This window comes from Sturnira hondurensis, unplaced genomic scaffold (genome assembly GCF_014824575.4).
Source record: "Sturnira hondurensis isolate 20B ecotype Veracruz unplaced genomic scaffold, ASM1482457v3 Scaffold0022566, whole genome shotgun sequence".
Lineage (NCBI taxonomy): Eukaryota > Metazoa > Chordata > Mammalia > Chiroptera > Phyllostomidae > Sturnira > Sturnira hondurensis.
The window spans coordinates 6,903,558-6,929,192 of NW_028095197.1; the positions used below are offsets into that span (position 1 = coordinate 6,903,558).

The 25,635-nt window shown below is 44.2% G+C and overlaps 1 protein-coding gene across 16 annotated transcripts in view; it reads left to right on the forward strand.

Annotated features, from left to right (window-relative positions):
• Positions 1-25,635, forward strand: part of UNC13B (unc-13 homolog B) — a 219,051-nt gene that overhangs the window by 180,052 nt on the left and 13,364 nt on the right. For 8 of the 16 annotated variants that reach the window (XM_037036047.1, XM_037036050.1, XM_037036054.1 and 5 more), the window contains 15 exons: positions 1,434-1,480; positions 3,768-3,846; positions 6,000-6,074; positions 6,581-6,800; positions 9,390-9,617; positions 10,245-10,386; positions 12,063-12,232; positions 12,692-12,807; positions 13,124-13,287; positions 15,601-15,751; positions 17,156-17,224; positions 18,634-18,723; positions 19,049-19,177; positions 23,699-23,826; positions 24,454-24,539. In XM_037036047.1, the coding sequence (XP_036891942.1) occupies positions 1,434-1,480; positions 3,768-3,846; positions 6,000-6,074; positions 6,581-6,800; positions 9,390-9,617; positions 10,245-10,386; positions 12,063-12,232; positions 12,692-12,807; positions 13,124-13,287; positions 15,601-15,751; positions 17,156-17,224; positions 18,634-18,723; positions 19,049-19,177; positions 23,699-23,826; positions 24,454-24,539 (1,894 nt within the window). Of the gene's footprint in view, positions 1-1,433; positions 1,481-3,767; positions 3,847-5,204; positions 5,211-5,999; positions 6,075-6,580; positions 6,801-9,389; positions 9,618-10,244; positions 10,387-12,062; positions 12,233-12,691; positions 12,808-13,123; positions 13,288-15,600; positions 15,752-17,155; positions 17,225-18,633; positions 18,724-19,048; positions 19,178-23,698; positions 23,827-24,453; positions 24,540-25,635 lie in introns of all 16 variants that reach the window. The other 8 variants (XM_037036045.1, XM_037036051.1, XM_037036049.1 and 5 more) reach the window with 2 other exon arrangements.

A 25,635-nucleotide genomic window follows, 5' to 3' on the forward strand; every position in this document is an offset into this window, starting at 1 on the left:
TTCTGCAGACCCACCGTATCCTGTAACCTCAGGAAATGTGTGTGATCTGAGCCAGTAAACTGTGGTTCCCAAAGACTTTTTTTTCTAGGCAGGAAATAAAAATCTGTTCAGTATAGTAACTGCTTCCAAAAGGAAAAGACATTCTGGTTGGAAAGATCTGGGGATTTAGGGATGGCTGCCGCTCACAAGCAACCTTCGGAGACTTGCTTCAACCACTCCAGGCTGCCTTTTGGGTCTGGCACTTTCTTTACCAGTGTTCCAACTACAGACAAGGACAGAAGGCAGATAGACTTGATCATAGCACAGACAACCTGGGAAGGGTTTTACTGAGAAGGGTCCTAAATCCAAAGTTCATTTTGAGCCCATAGCCCACTTTTACATCAGCCATTAACTTGTCCTCCTCTTCCTTTTGTCCTGTGTCTCGCCTCATTTGTCCATAACTTCCACCCTTAGCTCTCCCAGAACTTCACTCCCGGTCTAAAGCAACTTACTTCTGCCTACCCCATACTGGCACTCATTTGCTCTGGGTTAGTTAGCGGGAGCCCAGGTCTCAGGTGGCAAGGAAGTTTGGGGGCAAGGGGAACAAGGTAGGGCAGGACGTCCCACATCTGCTGGCACCAAGTCCCTTGAGCCTAAACAGCGTTTACCGTTGGTTCTCTGGATAGCCCTGGCAGCTTTGGGACTCTCTATATACTGCCTGAAGAATTTACTTTTTTTTTCCGTGAAGAAACTTTTAAAAATTGTTTTGACCTATTCCTTCCTTGAATTATTTGGTACCTCAGTGATCAACTTCTCATTAGAGAACTCATAAAATTCACCAGAGTGATAATCCAAGTGTCTAATCTGTCCTGGCTTCTCTGGTTATATAGAATTTATCGGATGTAGAGTGTACTCACTGTCATTGAGTTCAGGCTTTGAGGCACCGAAGCCAAATAAAATCACAAGGTGAGATAGGAATTTTGAAAGACCAGGTCTGACTCTGAGGCAGTCAAAGGAATTTAGGACTATAGCTGGAAGACCAGACTTTATATGAAGTTGTCTTTTTTTCTTTAATGAGTGAGGCCTGAAAGCCCACGTGGACCCTTTTCCTGTCTTTTGTTGCAGTTAATATACTAATTGGTTGTGTGAGGGAGGTATAAGTTCCAGCAGCTCTTACAGTCCCAGTGGACTCTAACTCTGGGACCTCAGGGCGCTGGGCCTATATCCTTCCTACTCACTGGGGACAGGGGAGGTGAAGCACTGCTCATTTCAGCAGCCTGCTTGTTGCCTTTGCTAACCAGGGCACTGGCTTAGACATCAGGCTGGCTACGTTACCACATCGTGTGTGTGACCTACACTTCTCTCAGCTTCCTGTTCTGTTGTTCACAGCCTGACCAAAGAAAGATGGCCGTCTCCCTTCTTTCCTAGGATCTAACTGTTTTCTGTTTTTAAAGATTCCAGATGATGGCGACTCCTCTTTGCCCCAGTGGCTCCCAGAAGGGTAAGTGATTCCTTACTAGGTTTTTGTGGATTTTGTACACTCTCATGCTGCATTTAGCTTTTCCCGTGGGAAATAGGAAAAGCAGCTTCATAAACTTGATCCCAGGGAAGGAAGATGTTCCACTGTGGAGACTGGTTGGTTCTCTGGGACAGAGGAGAGAACTCTGCGAATTGATTGCTTAGAGTCAGAAGACAGAACTTTGCCAAGTGGTTCCCTGGCGCGGGGGAGGGATCTTGAGGGCTCCCCCACTCTTGCCTCTGGAATTGCTGATCCATTGCACCATAGTGATGATACTCTTTAGGCAGAAGAATGAGGAAACCAGAAAAATATCTGCATTGGAAGAGTTCTTTGCATTCCATTGTTGATAGTATACAGCTGATAAGATTTCTCCCTGGGCTCTGTCCTGCTTCAGCTGTTGTGAGTCATCTCCTTATTCTTTCACTCTAGTCAAGACATAAGTAGCATTCCTTATGAGCTCAATGTGTTCTGTTTGTGATTCTTGTCTGGGAGTTTCAGGCCCATGTGATTGCAGCAAAGAGTCATTTTAAGCTGCTCAGCTGCTGCTTGTAACTAACTGACTGTTCTTAAGAGAGAAAAGAGTTTGAGCGCCTCTCTGCCCCAACTCCTCCCACATACACTGCCAGTTACTAGGCAGGATCTTCTTTCATGCCTTGTCCCACAAAGGCCTTCTGACATTAGGATTTCCACTGGCTGCCTCCTCTCCCTTATGACCAGAGAAGAAAAAATATCAGATCATAAAGTTATCTACTACATTTTCACCTGTTCCTTTTCTTTGTGATTTGTCTTTTAAATCAAGAGTTAATAATGTGCATGAACTATCCTTTCTTCTTTTGTCAAAAGCTCATTCGTGTTGCAAAAACTTCTTGGCCTAAGTGGCACAGATTATGGTTTTCAGCATTAACCACAAACTTGAGGCTCCAGTTGCCTCTTCAATAGTCCTCCTTCAGGGCTTTAGCTTTTTTCCTCAATAATTGTAAAATACATGCATGCCAATGGAACGTATCTGAGCCATTTTTAAATGGAGCCACTGAGTGATTTTCTGAATGCCTCCCTGTTTTTGTCTTTCCTTCCTTCAGCTTCGTGTTTGGAAGCTGCCGCAAGTTTAGAGCTTCCCTGGGTCTGGCAGTCTCACTGAAAACAGAGTTTGATGCCTGTATTCAGGAAGCCCCTTATTAGAAATTAACATAGCAAGTCGCCCGTTCCAGCTCCTGTCCTTGACTCAATTTGTAGCTCCATTCTTTGCCTATATCATTAAAACCAAATACATAAATTCTTTTCATTGAGGCTCAGAATGGCAGCTTCCAAAAGATCAGAAAAATTTTTTGTTCATCCCCCTCATTTTATACAAGTGATATCAAGACCCAAAAAGAGAAGGGAATTCTGGCAGAAGACATGTAGAGAGTTAGTGAAATTGTTGGGGATAAAATCTGGGTTATCTCATGTGAGAATGGTGTTATTTGGGGGGACATTCTCAGTATTTTTATGGCATATTATTATGGAAGAACAGGCAAAGAACAGTAAAGTTAATGGCATAGATAGGATATAAAAACTGTAGAAATCTCCAGTGGCTCCAGCTACAGTTTTTTCTTGGTCCCTATTGATGCGTCCACAGGGCTAGGCCAGGTACTCAGAGTCCTTTTGCTGTTTCTTTCCTAAATGGTCTTTCCTCCCCCCTTTAAATGGTCCTCTAGAAGTCTCCCATCCCACCTCCCCTGACTCCACTTTATTATGTGGTCTCCTCTTTTCATGGAGAATCTTTTTTCTTCAGGAGGCCTGGATAGATAGTGGCTCTTTCGTCAGGGTAGAGAAGACCTCCACCTGTACCTGTCATTACTTGGAAGTCTTGTTCACCTCGGCAGCAGCTCCTCTTAGAGCTATTCCTATGGGCTCTGTCTAGCACAGGCCAGGAAAGGCTTAGCTTTGGGGAGCAGTGTCTCTAACCTGAGTGTGGAGAAGATCCCTCTTAACCATCAATTCCCACCCTGCCTTATGGAGCAAAAGGTCCTTCAGATAAGCAGAGGTGCCTTGAACTGTCACTGTGGAATAAAAGAGCACTAGATCTTTGGCTAAAACCACAGAGGAGACAGATAGGGGCACTCTGAGAGCAGATTCTATTACTCATCACCCCATGGCTTTATTTCCCTTATTATCTTCCTTTCCTCCTGTCTTCCTTTCCCCTCTCAAAGGCACGTCTTTCTCTGGGGAGAAGGTGAGCAAGGAAAATTGACAGGCCTGAGAGTTCTGACATATTTCCTTCCCCCCTCAGGCCAGCTGGAGGACTCTATGGCATCGACAGCATGCCAAATCTACGCAAAAAGAAGCCACTGCCACTTGTCAGCGATCTGGTGAGTGAGGCTCTTGTGCAGACTTAGGCTGTATCCTGCGAGTATCCATCGTTAGGCCTTGGCAAGCTGTCAGAAGTGGTAGTGGTCCATTTCGTGACAAGTATTAGCCTTTAAAAGAACCATCATTTAAAGAATGACTGAGACTTAGTGATGGCTTCAGAGACTTTGTTTTACCTCACTCCCTGTTTAGAACCCAAGGTTCTTCATAAGCTCAACCTCCCACTTGGAACATATATGGCTTGGACCCTCAAAGCTGGGCTCTGTGGTTGTCTTCTAGGTATCTAGTTCTTCTAGGTATCTCTACAGACTTTTTTGATGACTTAGAATGGAAACTGCCTCTAGCTCTGACCTAGATCATTGAGCTTGGTATGTGATGAGCATGGCTGGTACAGCTCCTTTTCTGGAGGCCTAGTGACAGCCTCCTCCCGAGGTATGGGCTTTCTAGACTATCTCTGTGCCCATAGTTCTTAAATCAGTGTCTGGCACTGAGAGGTAGTGATAAAAATTTGTAGAATTGAATTGAAATGGGCTTAGGAGTTAAAGCTGATCTCAGGACCTCCAGGATGATCAACAACATTTTGGGTTATACTTCCTGAGGCAGGATCAGCTCAAGAAATTTTCCATAACAGCGGATAGTGGGAATAGAGAGGAGCCCAGCCTCTCCCAGAGCTAGGTGTTCAGTAAGACTTGAACCCTTTTTCTTGCTACCATTTCTGCTCCTGTTTTCTCTTTTCCTCTCCCTATTCAGTTTTTTCTACCCACCTCTTTTCCCATTTCTTCTTTGTTCTCTGCTATTTTCCCCCCCACACACCAGTTTCTTTCTCCTTAATTAGCTGAATGGAAATGTCCTCTGCCATTTTCTCTTAATCATTTTTCCCTTACTATTTGCACCTCTTTTCCTACCAACTCTTCATCAAATTCTTTGGATGAAGATAAATTCTAATGTCATCTCTTCTTTTTTACCTTCTTTCATTGTCTTCTGTTTCCCCTTTTTTCTCTCCCTCACTTATTTTCTCCCTATTTTTTCTCATCCTTACTCCCTCTAGCCGACCACATCCTCTTTGCTTTAATGTTTACACAGCAGTGTCTTATTTATTTATTTCCCCTCCTCCAACTGTTAACCTTGCTTATATTTCACTCTGGCATAACTCTTCTCAGAGTAGGAGCTTGAGGCCTTGGGCCCTGGCCAGCTGTCTGAATTGAAGACAGTTTTTAATAGATAGAGGCAGAGGGGTTTGGGATGTGTTCCCTACATTGGACTATAGGGAAGAACCTCTTAGTTGCCATTGAAGGTTTTTTAATGCCCTTGGGGGAGCTTTAACATCATGTTGTTCCTTTTTCTGCTCTCCTCTGTGCAGGCGATGGTGAGTGTCTCCAGAGCCCCTTTCCAACCTTTGTAAGAGTCCATATCTCACCTGGCGCCCGCTAAGTGTTCCTTCTACTTAGACTGATATTCTGAGTCTGTCTGCCCAGCGTCCACTGTGTTAGGGAAACCATGTGCCTCCCCGCAGGCTGCCTCTAAAGCTTGGCCTTGGCAGATATGTGGGGCCCCTCTCTACAAGAGCCTGGCTAGCAGGGCAGCCCTACCTCTCATACTTAACCCCTTTCCCTGCTTGATTTGACTGAGGGCACATTTCCCCTTTCACTTGGCCTAGCCCCCTGCTTATTTGAGTGGCTGACCTTCACAGGCACCTGGGATTGTGTGGGCATGGGGTGGTGCCAGGGGATAGACGATAGCATGGAATCATTCCCAGGGATGATTCTTGAATGTAACTCTGACAGAGTTGTGTGTTTATTCTGTTCTTAGTAACCTACTTCCTATGGTAATGCTAAACTTTTCATTTTTCTTTGCCTTTCTATAGACAGGTGTTAAGATACTTAAAAAATGTGAATAAAAGAGAAACTCTTTGGATGATGGGTACCCTGAGAGAAGTGCTGTTCTGATATTGTTAGAACAGTCCTCTGAGGACCTTGGGTTTGGGGTCTTAACTGGGGGTGCTGTTCTCTGTTACCTGTGGGCAGTCCCTGTGAATGGCAGTAAAAATAGAAGGCAGTAAGTTACCGTCAATTTACTTTGGATCCTGAAACTCCCTTCTGAGGACTCTGCCAGTCCTCGGTGGCAGCCAGGGCTGACAGCAGGTCTTCTCTTACAGTCATTGGTCCAGTCCCGGAAGGCAGGGATTACTTCTGCAATGGCTACACGCACCTCTCTCAAGGATGAAGAACTGGTAAGTGACCCATGGGCTTTCATGAGTCCACTGGCCTAAAGATCTGGCCATCCACTGGTGATCATCTCTGTAGCCTTACTAACCGGGAATTCTAGAGTGTTGAGCATACGTCGGTCATGGGACAGATAGATAGTACCAAGTCTCAGTCTCCACACTGGGCGAGGCAAGGGTCCTGGCCAGGGGTTAGCCCAAGTCTCATGTGGGAGTATATTACCACTGAACTTGTATTATAGTGGACCTAGTACCCTCTGTTTTCCCAGAAAGCTGGAATGCTGAGGCAAGACTCAGACCCAGTGTTCAGGTCAGACCTGTCTTGCATGACCAGGAACACATGACATTTGGGGGCTTCTTTCTGCCAGGCTGGGCTATGGGCTGGGCTAGTCTAGAGTATTCCTCCACTACCAGAGAAGAAACCAGGGTCTTGATTGTTCTACAGGGTCTCAGTTCTGGTATCTCCCAGCAGAGGCTGAAAGTCGCTGGTGGGTGATGGGGAATGTGTCTTTCAGAAATCCCATGTGTATAAGAAAACCCTGCAGGCCTTAATTTACCCCATCTCGTGCACCACACCACACAACTTTGAGGTCTGGACTGCCACTACCCCAACCTACTGCTATGAGTGTGAAGGCCTGCTCTGGGGCATTGCCCGGCAGGGCATGCGCTGCAGTGAGTGTGGAGTCAAGTGTCATGAGAAGTGCCAGGACCTGCTCAACGCCGACTGCCTGCAGCGTGAGTACCCCTGCGGGATGAGGGGTGGGGAGCACAGGCAGCAGGCCCTCTCCAAAGTAGTCTGTCAGCCAAGAGCTGGGATAGCTGGACATCATTCCTCTAGTCTACCTGATTCTGAAGCTCTTTCCTTTTCAGCGAATGTAGAGTCCTGAGTCAAGGGGCAGCTTTCCAAATAACAGGTTTTATAGCACTCTCTTAAGCACCTTTAGGAAAAATTCTTTGAGTTTATTTTGGCCCTTAAGGATTCAGATGGTCTCAGAGACTGTGTTTGCATAGTGCACACACCACAGTGGCTGCAAACTCCAAATTGCTTGAGCATGTTTAATTGGGGACCAGAACTAATGAGGAAAGAGAGTTCTGTGAGGTTCTAAACCTCTGAGAGGAATTTCCTAAGGTCTAGACCCGAGGGTCCAGGGGAGACAGCATTTATTCCTTGCCTATAAATGCAGCTTTTATACAACAGTGCCAGGAACAGAAGTGCCCAATGGATCAGGCAGAGATCCTGGAGGAGAACGTGCCAGATTCCCAAGGCCCTGGCTAAAATATCTGATTTGTGACGCCATCCTAGAGTGGGGGAGGGGAGAGAGGAGAGAAGCAGGAAAAACAAATTTCTGTCTTGTTGGGGTTTTTTTTTTGAGGTGGTAGCACTCTAAGTTGTTGTCTCCTTGCTCTGTTCCTGCTGGACCCAAGGGTGGGGATATGGGAAAGTGTTTTCTCACCCTTCCAGCTCTCCCAGGTGTCACTCAGAGCCAAGCCAGAGCAACGAAAGCTTTAAGTATTGTGGTAGGAGAAAGGAAGGTCACCTTTAGACTCGCAAGCATTTCATTATCTCAAGGAAATATATACGACATAAAAGGGGCCTAGGGAGAGGCCTCAAGGAACTGTTCACTTCAGATGGCTCTCCATTCGAAGAGCCCTCGATAGGTGCCAAAAGCGTGACTACAGTAGACATTTAGAGACATGTAGAACAAGTCAGCAGAAGAGACGGAGCTCTGCAAAGATGGTTTTAAGATGAATGCTAGTGATGACTTTGCCCAGACTCATCATGAGGGGGCGATAAGCACAGGTGCCATCAGGTCCTTGCTTTAATTGCTAGCAGCCAGGCTGGCTGCTTGCCGGAAGCCTTCTGAGATGTTGCTGTGTAGCAAGGATGTTGATCTTCTCCTCAAGGGCCTTTTAGAAGTTCCACTCCAAGGAAGTAGCATTGCATGGGATACGCTAAATGGATGCAGCCCAGGTCGACTTCCATTTACCAGCAAATATCCTCTGCCTAAGCCTTCTGTGAAGCTTAGGGTGGAATGAAATGCCCTTTAATGGGCCTCCCTGGACAGAAAACCTGCTTGCCTTCCTCCCACAGTTAGGATGCACACGTTGGCCTTTATTTTTTGCTACAGGTTTTGTACTAAAGGCCTAAGCCTTTGGAGACTAGAGAGAGATAAGAGACAAAAATCAGTCTGCAGGGCCAAAATAGCTGAAGGATGGTCTCTTTCTGAGAAGCCTGGGTGATGAAATACAGTGGGGTAGTCTGTTTTCTATCACAATTTTTAGGGCAGTAGGCAAAGCCTGCTAGTCTTTGAGATGAGCTGGTTTGCCATACCTGCCAAGATAATAATGATGGTAGTAATGATAATAGTGACCATTTATTGTCTGCTAGGTGCAAGGCATTGAACCAGGTGCTTTATACATGTTGATATAATGTTTCATATCACTCAGAGAGATAATTGCTATTTTCTTCTCTTAAAAGAAACCAGTTTACCCAGCTAGTAGCAGTGGAGTCAGGATTTGAACCTGACTCTGTCTGTTACCCAGCTCTATCTGGCCATATTTTTCTTACCATACCACACTATTAAAGTAATTAAAGGCACTGGAGCCATGGAATAGAACCTGACTCTGTGCTGTGACCAGTTCTGGGGTCTGTATCATGGCTTGGAAGTTAGATGAAGTGGGTGGAGTTGTCATACCCATCCACCACCCCTCCATGATAATTGAGATAGCCATTGGTGATATTTGGGCCTTAGACTTGAAAGGTGTCTCTCTCAACTACCATCTGGACAGTAGATGAAGAAAGACAAAGCCAACTGCAAACTGAGCTACATTTTTCTTTCTTTCTTTTTCAATAAAAAATTCAAGCCCTGTCTGGTGTAGCTCAGTGGATTGAGCACAGGCCTGCGATCCAGCGGATCGTGGTTCGATTCCCACTTAGGGCACATGCCTGGGTTGCAGGCTGGTTCCCTGCAGGCGAGCCTCCAGCAGGGGATGCATGAAAGGCAACCATACATTGATGTTTCTCTCCCTCTCTCCTTACTCTCTAAAGATAAATAAATAAATAAAATCTTTTTAAAAAATTCAACATATACCTAAATAGAATAAGATAACAAGCCCCCATAACATTCAAGTTTTTACTACCCTTTGAAATGCATTTGAAACTTCAGCAGGCCCCAAGAGTGATTACTTTTTCCTAGAAATGTCCCGATCTTCCTAAACTGCTATTCTTCAGTGACTGTTCACAGGCTCCATTCCTCAACCTGACCCTTAGTCTTGCTTCTGGCCTATTGGTTATCTCACTTTCTGTCTCTGGCCATCCTTCAGGGGCTGCAGAAAAGAGCTGTAAACATGGAGCTGAGGACCGGACCCAGAACATTATCATGGCCATGAAGGACCGCATGAAGATCCGAGAACGGAATAAGCCGGAGATCTTTGAAGTTATCCGGGATGTGTTCGCTGTGAGCAAAGTTGCCCATGTGCAGCAGATGAAAACAGTGAAGCAGAATGTGCTGGATGGCACCTCCAAATGGTCGGCCAAGATTACCATCACTGGTGAGCAGGCCAAAGTGTGAGGAGACAGGAAGGCCTAGGCTATGGGGAGGAGCCTGGCAAAGAAGCCCTCTGAGTGTGAGGGAGCAAGGGGCTGGGGACAAAGAAGACAGAACTGAGGAAAAGAGGGAGGGCCTCATTATTCATCACTCTCCCTCTCCTAAACCATGGTGCTGGGGGGGTGGAAAAGGTAAGACTGGTACCTGCAAACAATATGAGTGATAATAGAAGAATTTGGTAATAATCCAATATTATAGACTTGGTTAACAATCTGATAATACAAGAGCTGGGGTGTGGGGGAAAGGAGACTGGTAGATCAGGGAATAGTTAACCTGTGATTACTAGCTGGGTGGGTGTGGCTGATGCATGCATATGTCAGGGGAGGTAAGGGCCAGTTTAGGGGTAAGTGGTCAGTTAGGGCTTTGATAGGGACCTGGGAGTCTTGGGCTAGTCTTTGAAGGAAAGGCTTAGGTCTAAGGATAGTTTTGGAGGAGTGAGAAGATTAGGGTTCCTGTGCAAGAAGCAGAGAGAAGCTTCTCTAAGATAGAGAACATATGAGTCATGTTATAGAGGATTTCTCACCTCTGGAGCGTACGCTGAAGTCTCCTCCTCTGTGCATTTGGGTTGCAGTGGTGTGTGCCCAGGGCCTACAAGCCAAGGACAAGACAGGATCCAGTGACCCCTATGTGACTGTGCAAGTGGGCAAAACCAAGAAGCGTACCAAGACCATTTTTGGGAACCTGAATCCTGTTTGGGAGGAGAAGTTCCATTTGTAAGTCACAGAAGTCTTTGTCTTACCTGGAACTATGTGTATTTGGGGAGCAGCACTAAATCCTGTTATTCCGGGCTTGGCCCCTGAAAAGTATGGGACAGAGGCAGTAGAGAAAACTCATTTCTCACGTGCTTTAATTGTGCAGTGGCCATTTTATTTTTTCTGGGTTTTTTCTCATGGACTGTTGTGTCAAGGTTAGTTTACCCAAGCCCTGTCTTAACTAGGGCTATTCAAGGGACCTCTGAACACTTCATACTGCTTTGTCTAGCACTAGAAAGACTTTTCCACTGCTCAGTGACAACCAGAGACTGGCCACCTTGTTGTGTACCTCTCGGCACTGCCGTCCTGCCTAGGAAGTGTTGGGCTCTTCTGGGGAGTTGGGAGGGAATGTCCTCGTCCTGTAGCTGGGTAATTCCAGCTTGAAGGAAGAAATCTGTGGTCTGGAGAAGTTTCCATTTCACCTGAAAAAATTATTCTTTTCTTTCTGCCTCAGCTTCCACCCTAACCCCCTAATTCTTTTTCAATGATCTCACTTTAAGGAATGGTTGTTGAAAGCTCTAGCCTAGGATTTGAACTAATATCCGGAGAATCCAGATGCCCTGTCACACTCCTAAGGCCCAGAAAAGAAATAAGGACCAGGACTTTGAGTCTCAGTAAGCTAAGCAGTCTGGCCATGTGGCTCCTTCTGTTGGCTCCTAGGAGAAACCATGTGAAAAGGGTTTGGGGCCCAGTAAAATCACGCTCTAACCCAGAGAAATAGTTACTGGGGGAGCACTTATTTCTTTGAGAATCTGAATAGTTCTTGCTTGAATCCTTATGATCTATTCTAAATGAACTTACCTTGTAGTCAATTTCCCCCACATTTATCCATTTAGTAAACTGTTCATTAAAGCCCTTATTTTGTACCAGACACTGTACATGATGTTTTGTATCTAAAACTTAGTGAGACAGTCAGTCTCTGGCTTCAGCAAGCTCATTGTTGATATGTTTATTATTTTTCAGTATTCCAATAATTATACTATTATATTTTAATGAATGTACAAAGATTTCATGAGAACCCAGAGAAACGAGCCACAAATTCTGCCAAGTACAACTTTTGGGTGAGGCAACAGGACCCAAAAAGCACCTGTTGGGGAAAGAGAGGTAGAGGGGGTAACCTGGGCAAACTCCCTTCGCTAAAGCTAACACCATAGAGGAAGTAGCAATTCAAGTGGGTATCTAAGAATGGTAGAAGTTCACCAAGTGCATATTAGATAGATGGAGAAGATAGATAAAAAGCTAAACAGAGATGCAAGATGGACATACCATGAACATTAACACCTTTAGTAACTCTGAAGAGGGAACTAACAGCTGCTTCCTAGGGCTCCGTAGCATCTGTACAGCTGTTTTCCTCTTGGTGTTATTGATGCAGTTAATTACTCTTCCCCCTTCCTCTTTTTTTTTTTTTTTGGTTCCAGGGCAACAAAAACTGGATAATGGTATATAGAGCCACCAGGCTGAGCAATGAAGAGCCATTTGCTGAGATAGCTTGACTCACTTGGAACGTCAGTACCGCCATTCTCTAACTGCTTTTCCTCCTCTGCAGGGCCTCCAGTGTAGTTGATGGAACTGTGGGAGGGAAGTGGATTGGGGGCTACTGGGTCCGTCCCTAACAAACCCGCCTAATTCTCTCACAGTGAGTGCCACAACTCTTCGGACCGCATTAAGGTACGTGTGTGGGATGAGGATGATGACATCAAGTCGAGAGTAAAGCAGCGGCTAAAGCGAGAGTCTGATGATTTCCTTGGCCAAACCATCATTGAGGTTCGGACACTGAGTGGCGAGATGGACGTCTGGTACAACTTGGGTGAGGAAACAGGACCAGAGAAAGTTGGTGGGAAGGGAGAGCATAAATAAGGAACTCAGGGAGAATCCTCTCTACCAAAGCCACCACTCAATCGCTAAAGCATACTTCTATACAGAGCCTGCCTTGCCTGTAGAGAGTTGACCATGGGTAGAGATGGGGGCAGAGGAGTGTGGGTGGCTGGAACTCACTCTAGCTGGACATTTTCCAGATTTCAGAAGGCCCTTTGATCTCCCTGCTCATCCCTAATGCCTTTAACTACCTATTCAGCTAATGGAATAGGAGAATTTCTACAGGGACTATTTAGGGTGTTTGTGCCTGTGTGTTCACTGGAGTAAGTCTACCCTGTTAGGTGAACCCTTGGGTCAGTGCCTTCTTTTTTGTGGGTTAAGCCAGGATGGGGACTGTCCGTGCTGTCTATAGTTGCATTGGTGTCAATTTCCAGTCTTCTTTCCTTCCTAGAGAAGAGGACAGACAAATCAGCTGTCTCAGGGGCTATCCGACTGCAAATCAGTGTGGAAATCAAGGGGGAGGAGAAGGTAGCCCCGTATCATGTGCAGTATACATGTCTCCATGAGGTGAGCCAGCCCTTGGTGTAGGTGGGTGGCTGGAAAGAGTGCTGGGAGGGGCCTTTGCTAATAAATACTATTGCTAGATGGTTGAAGGTCTGGGGCCTGTTTTTTTATTTTGTCCTTGGCTCATTGTGCTACTAGACAGCCTAAGTAACAGTCCCAGCCTCAGTTCTTGTTCACTAATGTGAGAATAGCCTCCTGGGTCCATAGGAGGAACTGAGCAATGACTTAAAGTACAGGCTTTCTGTGGAACTCTGGACTTTACCAGCAGATTTTGTTTTTAACATATATTTAACTCCTTTCTTTGCTCTGTCTCCTGCAGAACCTTTTCCATTACCTCACAGACATTCAGGGCAGTGGAGGAGTCCAGATCCCTGAGGCTCGAGGAGATGATGCATGGAAGGTGTACTTTGATGAGACTGCCCAAGAGATTGTGGATGAATTTGCCATGCGCTATGGCATTGAATCCATATATCAAGCCATGACGTGAGACTTCCTTGGGGCTTTGGGAAGTGGCTACTGACCCTTGGGGTGGCTAATGAAGGCACACTGACAGGGTAAACAGGTCCTTAGTGGGGTAACATGGAGTGATCCATTGCTTCCCTCTCTGAGCTAAGTGAGGTGGGTGTGTGCCCTAAGGCAAAGAAGGTGTATGTATAAAGGGAGTGTGTTTATCAATAACTTAGGAAGAAGATCTTTGTCTGTCTACCTCAGGGTTCAGAGACAGGGAGGGAAAAGGGCACCAGAGGCTATGCAAGGAAAAAACTGCCTAAGCGTCACAGGTCTGAGGAGATGGAGTGTGTGTGCTCATGTACATGTGTGTAACAGACAAGCTTTCGTAGATGGGCCTGGATGTCAGAGAGGGCACGTAACCATAGGGAAAGCAGCTGAGTGTGGAGCTGACCGAGACTCCTATAACAGAAATTCCCATCTACTATGAGAAGAGGTAGTTTGTCTATTGGTGAGGCTGCATAGGAAGCAGCCCTAGATGAGCAGAGGGCAGTTATTGCCCTGGCTGAACTCATTTATTCTGCAAAGTTTTACTGAGTTCCCTCTATGTGTCACATTGTGCCAGGTGCTGAGAACACAGATGAGTAAGATGGGGCCTCTGTGCTTGGGGAGCTCTAGCAGGAGAGACAAATCAGTAAACAAACAATTACAACATAATGCAATAAGTGCTGTGGTAGAAGTAATCACAGGGTATTATGAGAGCATCTAAATTCTACGGGAGGTCTGTGAGGGAATCCATTAAAGAGTTGACACTTGAACTTAATCTTTAAATGAAGAAAAGGACGGAGGGTATTTTTGAAAGGGCATTTGCTGGGGAGCTGAGATACAACAGAGTGTAGAATACACAATAAATTGCAAGAAGTTCATTATAGATGGAGAGAAGACATATGGTGAGAAGTGAGGTTTAAGAATGGCCCCTCTGACACTCTTACTCTGTTCACTCCCCCTAGATGCTCCTATCCCAACCTGTGGCCTCAACCACTACTTCCAGGCTAAGGGCTCCCAGATCACTTTCCCCAGATCAGGCCTTTTTCTGAGCTTTAGATCCATTTTCAGCTGCTTCCTGGGTATCCCCACAGGCATAGTAAACTCAGCATGGCTAAGTTCCAAATCAACATTATCTCTGCCGAATAAGTTTATCTTCCTATATTTCCTATTTTAGTGAATGAATGATTTTCTATGTAGTTGTCAAAAAAACTTTAGGAGTCAGCCTAAACTTTTCTTACTTACTACTGTACCTTTAACTGCCAACATCCAGTCTCTAAAACCTCATATTCCATCTCCTAAAAATGTTTTTAATCTATCCCTACTACTGTAACTCAACAATAATGATGATAGTAACAACTTCTATGTTGCACATATGAATGTTAACTCCTTTAATACTCATATTAACACTATGAGGTCAGTATCATTATTTTTCCCATTTTACAGATAAGAAAACTGATACATAGAGAACTTTAAGTAATTTACCTAAGGTCGCTGAGTAAAGGGGTAGGGGTGAGATTCAAACCCAGAGTCTGACTCTAGAGGCTGTGCTCTTAACCATTTTTCTGTTCTGTTTAGTGTTTTACTGCTTCTTTTCTAAATTATTGCAGTAGCTCTTCAACTGATCGTTCTGTCTCGATCTTTGTCCACATCTTCTTTTCCACTTTATCAGCAAAGTGATCTTTCTCAAAGGCTGATCTGATCACACTATGCCTTTGTTTAAAAATCTACTATAGCATTTAGGATTAACTCTTTTATTATCTATTCCCTACTTACTTCTCTCTCATTTCTTGGTGTTCCTCTGTCAAACACCCGAACAGTAGCCAAACTGATGTTTCCGAAGTAAATCACTCTGTCATGAATATATTTGTCTTTGCATTGCAGTTTCCCTTTGCTGTGCATTTCTCCATTTGATTAATTCTCAATAACCCTTTAAGATTTGTTCCGACAGTATCTTCTTCAGGAAGCCTCTTTTCTGATCCCTTCCAGTCCCCAACTATTCTGCTTTAGGTTACTTTCCTGTATGTTTCCGCGGTGCTTTTGTATAGTACACCCTGGATTATTGATTTATTTTCTAACACTTGCTTTCTCTGCTGGGCTATTGCATCTTTGGAGTCTAGCACTTAGCACAGGACCTGGCACAGAGTAGGTGTTCTTTGAATGTACATTTGGAAAAATAAACTATGAAGATCCTTGTATATCAACTTGATTAGAGGCTTCATATGTGTCTGTGAGATCTTTTAATTACTTGGCTTCTGCTGCAAGTCCTGAAGAGTCTCTGAGGCTGAGGGTGCTGTTTTTCAGGCACTTTGCGTGTTTGTCGTCCAAGTACATGTGCCCTGGCGTGCCAGCAGTGATGAGCACCTTACTGGCCAACATCAATGCCTACTATGCCCACACAACCGCCTCCACCAATGTCTCTGCATCCGATCGCTTTGCAGCCTCCAACTTTGGGGTGAGTGTGATGTGAAATATATCTACCCATTTGTTATCAATGAACAAAGTTCGATTTTTCATGGTCAATACTGTAGAGCTGGTTGATAGGCCTAAAATTTAGATAAGTGCCACCCAGATAAGTGAGCTTTTTCCTTATGAATATCTAGACTGTGCTGATAGACTATTCTCATTTCGTTATGGATGTGTAGACTTACTAACAGACTCTCCTCAGACATGGATAAATGAGAGAAAAATAGTGTCACTGTGCTTTGAGGGCTCCACCTGGGCTCAAGTGGAACCTCTCTAGGCCAAGAACATGGCTGAGTCACCACGTTTCTTAGTCCTGCAGATCTACAGGTGGACCATCTGTATGTCCCTCAGTCTCTCTGTGACAGATTTGTACCACTTACGTTCACATGAGGCTGTTGTCTAAGCGAGCATACCAGCGTACATTCGAGCCTATCCCTTTTCCAGTGTCTGGGCTGTTTTCCCTATTTAGGGTGCACCCTTTCCTATGTTAAGGTACTTGGGAAGTTGAATCTTTACTCAGAATGACACCTGACATGACTTCAGTGTAAACTGGATAAAGTATCTTTGACCCCCCACAAAGATTTCCTCTTTAGGCACAAAATTACTGATAACCCCACATCTACTAGGTCTCTGAGCCCTGTTTATGGTACTAACAACTTTTTCTTGTTGTTAATAGACTCTTTCCATAGACGAATATCATTGATTAAGTCTGTCAAATACCTGTTTCATCTATCACATCCCATTACATATCAACTTAATATCTAAAGATATACAATATAATCCTTATATGAATTCTAGGAGTACTATACTTATTGGTATGCGATTCCACATTTAATTACACCTTTTCTTTGAAAAGCAACTCTGAAAGAATATATGTTATTTATTTAACAGTTAAAAAGCATTAACTAAGGGAAATAATGTGGATGTGGTTTAAAGAGAAACCCACTCCAGACTGCCTGATCACCTTCCGAATGCATCATTCCTCCTCCCTCCCATCATTACTGCTAGGCTGGGACTATTTAACTGGTCTGAGCAATCCCAAGATAAGGCAGGAGACCAGAGACCCAGGGACAAGTTGGAGAATGTTTGGAACTTCCCTTTATTTGACTAAGATATGAGTTAGCATCAAAGGGATGGAAATGCACTCACTGGTCATCTCTTGTTTACTCTTGTACAGAAAAAGCTATTTTCCCTCCCAGGGACTTCCTTTCTCCTTGCCAGTGTGAGAAGATTCCTTGGTTTGAGACAGGGCCAAGAGATGGAATAGGTGTGGGCTGGGATGTATCCCTAACCTGCTGTCTCAGCCTCACCCAGAGATGATTGTTCCTGTTATAGTCTTGGGGGCTCAGAAAGTTTATCTCTCTCTTCCCTGTTATTTGTTTCCCACTCTCAGAAAGAGAGATTTGTGAAACTACTGGACCAGCTACACAACTCACTGAGGATTGATCTCTCTACATACAGGGTAAGTGAAGACATGGGGTGGGGTGGAGTAAGAGTTAATATCAGCTTAGTCTAGAGAGACTGAAGGCCAATCTTGGCTGTAAGGAACAAAGGCAAGGAGAATTAGTCTGTATCATCATACCCATGTGCATGGCCAATGCCACTGACCTATGGTTCTGCAAACTCCAAGGACCATGCAGTGTGCAATTTGCAGGAGGTTGCTCTTTATAGACAGTTTGTTTTCCAACCCCATTCACATCACTCTACCAAATACCCTGATGATACTCTCACTGGGAAATCTAAGGATAATCTCTTCCAGCAATGCCCCTTTAAAAATTAGATAATTGCATTTTTTTCTTACATTTTTCCATATTCTCCTCATTTTCCAGGGGAGGTGTGAGAATCCAGCCAAGGGGGAGATAGTGTAGCTTGGCTTGGAATTACTGCTACAAGTAATTTGTAGCAGAGGTCATGTTCATTCCTAGGATGGGGGGAGAAAATAGATATAGTAGGGGGGTGGGTACCTGGGACGGGGCAGGACAGGTGAAATGGAAATTTCTTCAATTCTTCCTAAGTTAGATCCTCTTAGAATGGCTTCATTTCTTGCTTTACATTGTTGTGAATTTCCAGAACAGGCAATATACCCACATTAAAAAGTAAGTACAAAAATAATCTCAAAGTAAAAAAAAAATAAACTTTTAATTATGTATACTTCTAGTGCCCTCCATTTGCATGATAATGGAGAGTTGACTGTATATCTTATATTTGGCATATAAGTAGCTGTGTGAAGGTTTAAAAGGGGACCCTTAAAATGGAGAGTGGTTCAACCCTTCAGCTGTCCTTAGCAGCTTCTTCCTAAAACTTATGCCAAAGGGAATGAAGTGAGACATGGCAGGGAGGTCCTAAGGAACTTGCTCCAAAAGCAGTTTTGCTCAGATCTGTGCCATCTGCTGACTCCAGAACAGCTCTAGCTGAGGCCCACTGTACAGGAAGTCCAGGTCTCAAGTCTCAGTCTGCTCTGTATTGTGGCTACACTTATATTCCAGGATATACAGTTAGATTATAACTTTTGAAGAACTCACTGTCAGGGTGTAAGAATCTTCACCCAAGAAATGTGTGTGTGTATAAATGTGTGTGGGTGTCTGTGTGTTCATTTGTGAAAATGCACACACATGGCGTGGGAAGTAGCATTGGGGGGTAGGAAGCATTGCTTTCTGGGCTGGGGATTATTAACCTCTGCTTCTGGCAAGGGCCTGTCTGCATCAGTGAGAAAGAGAGGGAGACTAACAATATTACCACTTTCTTTGTCCATCTCAACTAGGGAAAATTTCAATGGGTAGCAGTTAGGGAAGATTTTGATTTCATTGCTTCTGGAAGGGAAGGCTTTCTTATTTCTCTGTTCCTTTCTTACCTGTGCTTGATTTACAACAGAATAATTTCCCTGCTGGGAGCCCTGAGCGGCTTCAGGACTTAAAGTCCACAGTGGATTTGCTGACCAGCATTACTTTCTTCAGAATGAAGGTAAGAGATGAACTGGTCCGAGGGCCTGGCTACAGGCACATGGAGAATAAGAATGGCTTGGAAGACTCTGAGGCTGTAGAAATCAGCTCAAAGCTCACATTTTCATATACCTGTTCCATGGATTACTATGGAGAAGACCATGGATCACCAAGGATGGGCCTGGCAGTTCTCTACATCAGCTGTCTTGGCAATTTCAATCCAGGGCAAGGCCCAGGAAGCCATAGAGGGGTGAAAGGAATCTGGAGTAGTTTGGAGGTAGTTGTAGGAGGAGATCCCTCCCTGGTGCGAAAGACTCCGGACCCATATTTCTTTTATTAATTGGCAGGTGCAAGAGCTGCAGAGCCCTCCGAGAGCCAGCCAGGTGGTAAAGGATTGTGTGAAGGCCTGTTTGAACTCCACGTATGAGTATATCTTCAACAACTGCCATGACTTGTACAGCCACCAGTACCAGCTGGTAAGAGGTTGGGGATCCCATGGGACCAGTTGTCAGTGGCTCTCAGAGCCTCAATTTTCATTTGCTGAGGTCATGGTGGAAGGGAGCTCAGGACAAAGCCCTCAGTGTTCTTGAGGGTGGGTGAGTTTTGTAGGATTTAGACCATCTAGACCATGTGAGACATTTATGGATGGAGAGGGACCATTGGACCAGATGTGACTTAACTAAGTTGAAGGGAAGTGGCAACAGTAAGTTTTAGTTTGGTGCTAGAGAAAGTGACCAAACTGCTCAAAATTTGAGCAGTTGCAGAGGGTGAGTAGGTAGATTCACAATCCATCCCAGAATCTTTTTTTCTCCCCCAAGATTAATTTTATTCTGACTCACGGGTCCCTCTATATTCCTGTCTGCCTTCCTTCAAGATCTGCGGCTGTCTCTCTGAGCTGCTGGCTAATGGAAGTTCAGTTTTTTCCTTTGACAACTTCTCTCTGTACTGCATGGTCTTCTGGGATATATTGATTGATCAGCTGAATATCACAACTGACCCTGTCCTTTTGTAAGGCTGAGGTACTTCACCTGTTTTATGCTGGCATTCTAACTTAGTACCTGGTGACCTTGTACATGTTTCTCAATCTTTTTAATAGTGTCATTTCAAAGCCAGGACCTCCACCTGTATCTGTTTACTCACAGTGTCTTGCAGACCACACATTTGCAGAATAGATTCCTTTCAGTCCAGCAAGTGTGTACTGAATGTTTGTTCTTGGCCAGGTCTGAGGAAAGCACAGTGCTTCTTCAGCCAGTTTACAGTCTCATGAGCGTATGTATAACTCCAATCTGTTTACAAGGGCTTTGAAAGGGAGCTAAAATTGAAGGGATTCCAAGGAGGCAGAATTCATTCTTGATCAGATATTGGGAAAGCCATGTAAAACAAGCAGCGTTTGAGAGAGATCTTGAAAGGCAGTACGCTTTGGACAGCTAATGATGAGAGGACAACCTAAATCTCAGACATTTACCCTCCAGTGAATATACTCAATTTGTAATGCTTCAGGAGCACCTTAGTAAAGATGGAAAGCTTGTTCACACTGCTTCCTCATATTCCCAAATGTACTTTTTGTGCCAGCCCTATCCTTAAGGCTTTCTCCTTTTAAGGTTTGTAAAAGTTTCTGCCCTAGTCTGTGGGAGGTTTTCCTGGGTCTCTTGTTTAGCTTGCCATACTCTGGGCTCCTCTTATCTATGGATTTTCTCTGGTCAGATGAAGACACTTTTCTCAACTTTGATCTTTTATCCATGCACAGGTCTTTCTGAATATTTGGTCTCTATTCCCTACCATGATATGAACTTGGACTTTGAAAGGGGGCCTATACTCTATTCAGAGACTTCCTTTAGCCTTAGAGTTTTGCTTACTGTATTTTTACTTCCACTCTCATTTTCTCACTATTCATTATTTACACTGAAATAAATCCTAGGAACCTTTTTTTATTTCCCTCTAACCTTCAGTCATTGGTTCATTCATCCACTGGTTCCTTTAACAACTGAGCACTAGGAATGTAAAGTCGATTAAGACTTGAATTTTGAGGAATGAGTAGGAATTAAAAGAGGGACCAGGGAGGAGGGGAATACCATGTAGAGGAAATAGAATGTTTGGAGGACCTGAATTGTGAATGAGTGTGTCAGTTTGGAGAAGTACAAGCAATTTAATTAGTGTAGTTACTTTGGAGTTCAGCTATCTAGGACCAAGTCTTGGTTCTGCTATTTTTATAGCTACATGACTTTGGGCAAGTTATACAACCTTATTGTCTTCAGTTTTCTCATCAGTAAAGTAAAGATGGTGATAATTTCTACCCGTGGAGTTGTTATGAGGATTCAATGAGATAATGCATGTGAAGTTCTTAGCAGAGCACCTGGCACATGAGTGATGTGGAACTAAGTAAGTGATAGTAATGATGTGGTAATGGCTACAACAAAAGAGAAATGGTAAATATGAAATGTAGAGGGAGGTCACAGTTCGAAGGACCTTTGTGTGAAGGTGTGGGCTGGAACTTTGCTGAAGGCCATTGATGGGCAAAGAAGTAGTAATGAGATTTTCCTTGCAGAAGGATCACTGACAACTGTGCGGAAGAGGGATCCCTGAAGGTTAAAGATCAGTGAGGAGATCCTTGAATGATAAGAGCCTCAGCCACCGTAGTGGCAGAAAATGTTAAAGGAAGTGTTGATTTCAGTGATATTAAGGAGGCATATTCCACATTCAGTGGGTTCTGTCCTGGTTTCTAGTTACTTCCTGGTCATGCAGGCTGATGAAGCACTGCGGAGACTTTGATGGCATATGGTGCCCCACATAAAAACTCTACCCCTGTCTTCCTGGGTGGTTCCCACGTTGCCTTTGCCCCAGTGGGAGACATTCTATCCTCTCTGTGGTGACCCCTCCTTGTTCTGTTTGGGGTCTGAATGTAGAGTTGCTTCTTTCCTTAATGCACCACCGTACTCCTTTACTTCTTCCCAACCAAGTGTTTTTCCACCTTCAGTTCTACAGAAATGTAAGTGACACAGCACCGTTGTGTAAGTTTGAGGTGTATCAAACCATCACACTTGATGGTTTGATACACATATGTATTGTGAAATTTGACCACAGCAAGCTTCATTAACACAGCCTTCATATAACTACCATTTTGGTTGCTGTTACGGTGAGAATATCACACCTGTGCTCTCATAGCATCTCTCAGTATACAGTACAGTGTTAACTCTGGTTGCCTCTCTATACCCCAGAACCCCAGAAGTTATTCATCTCACAGCTGAAAGTGTGTGTGCCTTTGACCAACCCCTCCCTGTTTCCCCCCCTCCTCACTCCTAGGAACCGCCGTTCTGCTTGCTGTTTCTCTGAGTGCCATGTTTTCAGGTTCCACGTATATGTGAGATTATGCATTCTCACCAATTTATCTTCCTACCAACAGCATTTGTCCTTCTCTGCCTGACTTGTTTAACTTAGCATAATGCCCCCAAGGCCCATAGATGTTTTTATGAAGGACAGTATTTCCTTTTTATGACTGAATAATGATTCGTGGTGTTTATACACCATATTTTCTTTATCCAGTCATCCATTGATCGATGCTTAGGTTGTTCCCATGTCTTGGCTGTTATGAATAAAGCTACAATCAATAAACATGGGAGTACAGATATGTCTTTAAAATAGTGATTTTATTTCCTTTGAATATATACCTAGAAATAGGATTGCTGGATCATATGGTAGTTCTGTTTTTCACTTTTGGGGTCGCCGTCATGCTGCTTTTCATAGTGGCTGTACCAGTTTACATTCCCACCAACAGTGCGTTGGGTTTCATTTAATCACATCCAGCATTTATCTCTTATCTTTGGGGTCATTTCAATTCGGGCTGGTATGAGGTGGCATCTCGTTGTGGTTTGGACTTCCTTTCCCTCATGATTAGTGATATTGAACACTTCTTTATATGCTTGTTGATCATTTGTATGTTTTCTTTGGAGAAATGTCTGTTCAAGTCTCCTCAGCCTATTTTTTCATCAGTTTTTTGTTTGTTTTTTGCTGTTGAGTTGTATGAGTTTTTTACATATTTTAGATATTATCCCTTATCAGATATATGGTTTGCAAATAGTTTCTCCCACTCCATTGCTTACCTTGTCATTTTGTTGATTGTTTCTTTTGCTGTATAGAAATATTTTAGTTTAATGTAGTCCCACTTGTTGATTTTTGCTTTTGTTGCTTGTACTTTTGGTGTCATATCAAAAACGTCATTGCCAATACTGATGCCAAAGAATCTTTTTCTAGGAGTTGTATGGTTGCAAGTCTTACATTTAAGTCCTTGATCCAGTTGAGTTAATTTGGGGGTGGTGTAAGATAGGAATCCAAGTTCATTCTTTTGCGCATGAATATCCAAAAGTTTTCCCAACACCATTTACTAAAGAGACTCTCCTTTCCCCAGTGGGTCCCCAGGGCCTTTTCTTGTCCAGCTAAGCAAATAGTTTCCTAGATGCAGTTCTCTCCCCTAATGCCATTCCAGGTGTTAAGGGAAGTCCTAAACCGTGAGGGCTGGGCCAGCGTGCATCCTAGCTCTGTTCAGTAGCTCCTGCTGAACTCAAAGTAGCTTCTCAGAGCTGGGATATGTATGTGGGGTGCAGGGGGCATCAGAGGAGGGCTGCTAGTGTGGGTCACATGGAACTAGACCTACTTAGTGAGTCTGGAGGGGCTGCTTACTCCAGTCAAGGAGTCGCAATATGCATAGCTTCTGAGGAAGTGGGGTCAGGCATCTTTATGTCTCCAAGATTGACTAAGCTTATCAGATCAGTGCCTTGGAGCTGGGGAGGGAACTCAGCGTGTATTCTTTGTGTCCAAAGACCTCCCAATAGTCAGTCACCTCTGACATAACAGGGGTGGTCTTGTGGAAGACAGTTTCTAGGGAGGGTACCTGACTCTAGAGGAAGGAGCTTGGGGAGGGGGGATAAAGAAGAAGATGAGAGACACTCTTCACATTCTACTCTGACTCGCACTGTCTCTTAACTTTCTTCTCCTGGAACAAGACGCAGGAACTACCTGTAGAGGAACAAGGGCCTAGCATTCGAAACCTGGATTTCTGGCCCAAACTCATCACACTCATTGTGTCAATCATAGAAGAAGATAAGAATTCCTACACACTCGTTCTGAACCAGTGAGTATTGCCCAACTTGGCCCTGTCTGGTTGGTGGTTGGTTTGTCCATCTGTCTAACAGCCTCTTTCTTTCCTATCTCTGTATGTTTGCAGTGCCATCTCTTCCTCCTGTCCGTCCATCTGTCCCTCTGTCCCTTGTATCTGTCTGGGTAGCTGTTTCTGGAGACAGGTGTGGAGACATAATGGGGGGCCTGCCCAGACTGCACCAGCCTCCCTGGAGTGAGAGGCCTCTGGGAGTAGGAGTCCCGGGGGATCCAGAGACCATGTGTGTATGTGTCTGTCCGCTGTGAACTAAGTGGGCGACCTTGTAGGCCACGTCTTTACCCTCTCTCCTCCAGTTTACTTAGTCTGGGCCTGCCTCCCAGCCTCAACCCTTCTCCTCTTGGCCTCACTTCCCTGACTTTTGGGCATCCTTTCCCTGGGCCCACTTTCCCTGAGGGGACTGTCTGCCCCTACTTGTCCTACCACTGGCCCCTGAGCCCCCTTTCTTCAGATTGAGCCTACCCTTGTTTCCCGGTCTTCTCCTTTTCAATATGACCTCCAAGAACTAGGCATGTCAGCCTCAGAATCAATCAAATTAAATGGTTCTTGCCGTATTTCCTGACTATGGCTTCTTTCATCATCCAGGTTTCCTCAGGAGTTGAATGTGGGAAAAGTCAGCGCAGAAGTGATGTGGCAACTTTTTGCCCAAGACATGAAATATGCACTGGAGGGTAAGGGTATGCCCAAAGCATTGGGTCACAGGCCCCTTGTCCAAGCACCTGGCTCGCTGTCTCTTTCTTCTCTCAGACAACTGCAGGTTCAAGGTGAATGGTACAGTGAGAAATTAGAGGGATTCCAGGCATAGTGGAGGATACGCCTCAGGAGGTCTTTCAGCCAAAAGAACAACAGAAATGGCTGTGTGGATGTAGGTTCCTCCCTCCAGCTTTAGAGCAAATGCCTGTTTAGGACTTTCCAAGCCCAGAAATCAACTCTTCCCATCGGGTGTTCACAAGTGGCCCACTCCCTGGAGTCTTATGAAACTTACCGTTACAGTGTTAAAGAATCACAGACCCTTAAATACACAGAGATTATTTTCTCACAGTGGGGACTGCCTGGCCTGGCTTTCCTTGAAAGCTGTTCTGGATTGGTGTGCCAGAGATAGAAGATACGTCTCTCACTTCCCCTGTAGAGCAAAGTCACAGATAAATTATTATTCATCTTGTTCATTCAGCTTATTCTTTATTCTTTTTCCACTTTATCATTAAATTATTAATTATTCATTATTAATTATTAAAATAATTAATTATTATTAATTATCTTTATCTTTGTCTACAAAGATATCATTCTCTACTTGTATCCAGCCTTCTCATGTATACCTGTGTGTGCTCACTTATTCAGCTGCCTTTCCTGTCTGTGTACATGTTAACCTATCTCCTGTGGGTGCAAGCGGGTCTGGAAGGAAGGGAAGAGGACAAAGCAGAGTCTGGATCTGTTATTGGCTGTAGTGGGAGGGGAAATGGGTAACTCTCAGAACTAAACTTTTTGAGGCTTGGGATCAGTTAGTTGTTGTTTTATTGAGTTATAATTAGCATATATAAGTTTCAGGTGTATAATATAACATAATGATTCAATATTTCTATATATTGTGAAATGATCACCACAAGAAGTCTAGTTAACATCACCATACATAGTCATAAAAATTTTTTTATTAGTGATGAGAACTGTTAAGATTTACTTTCTTAGAAACTTTCAAATATGCAATATGGTGTTGTTCACCATAGTTACCATGCTATACATTAATTACATCCTCAGGACAGAAGTCATAGA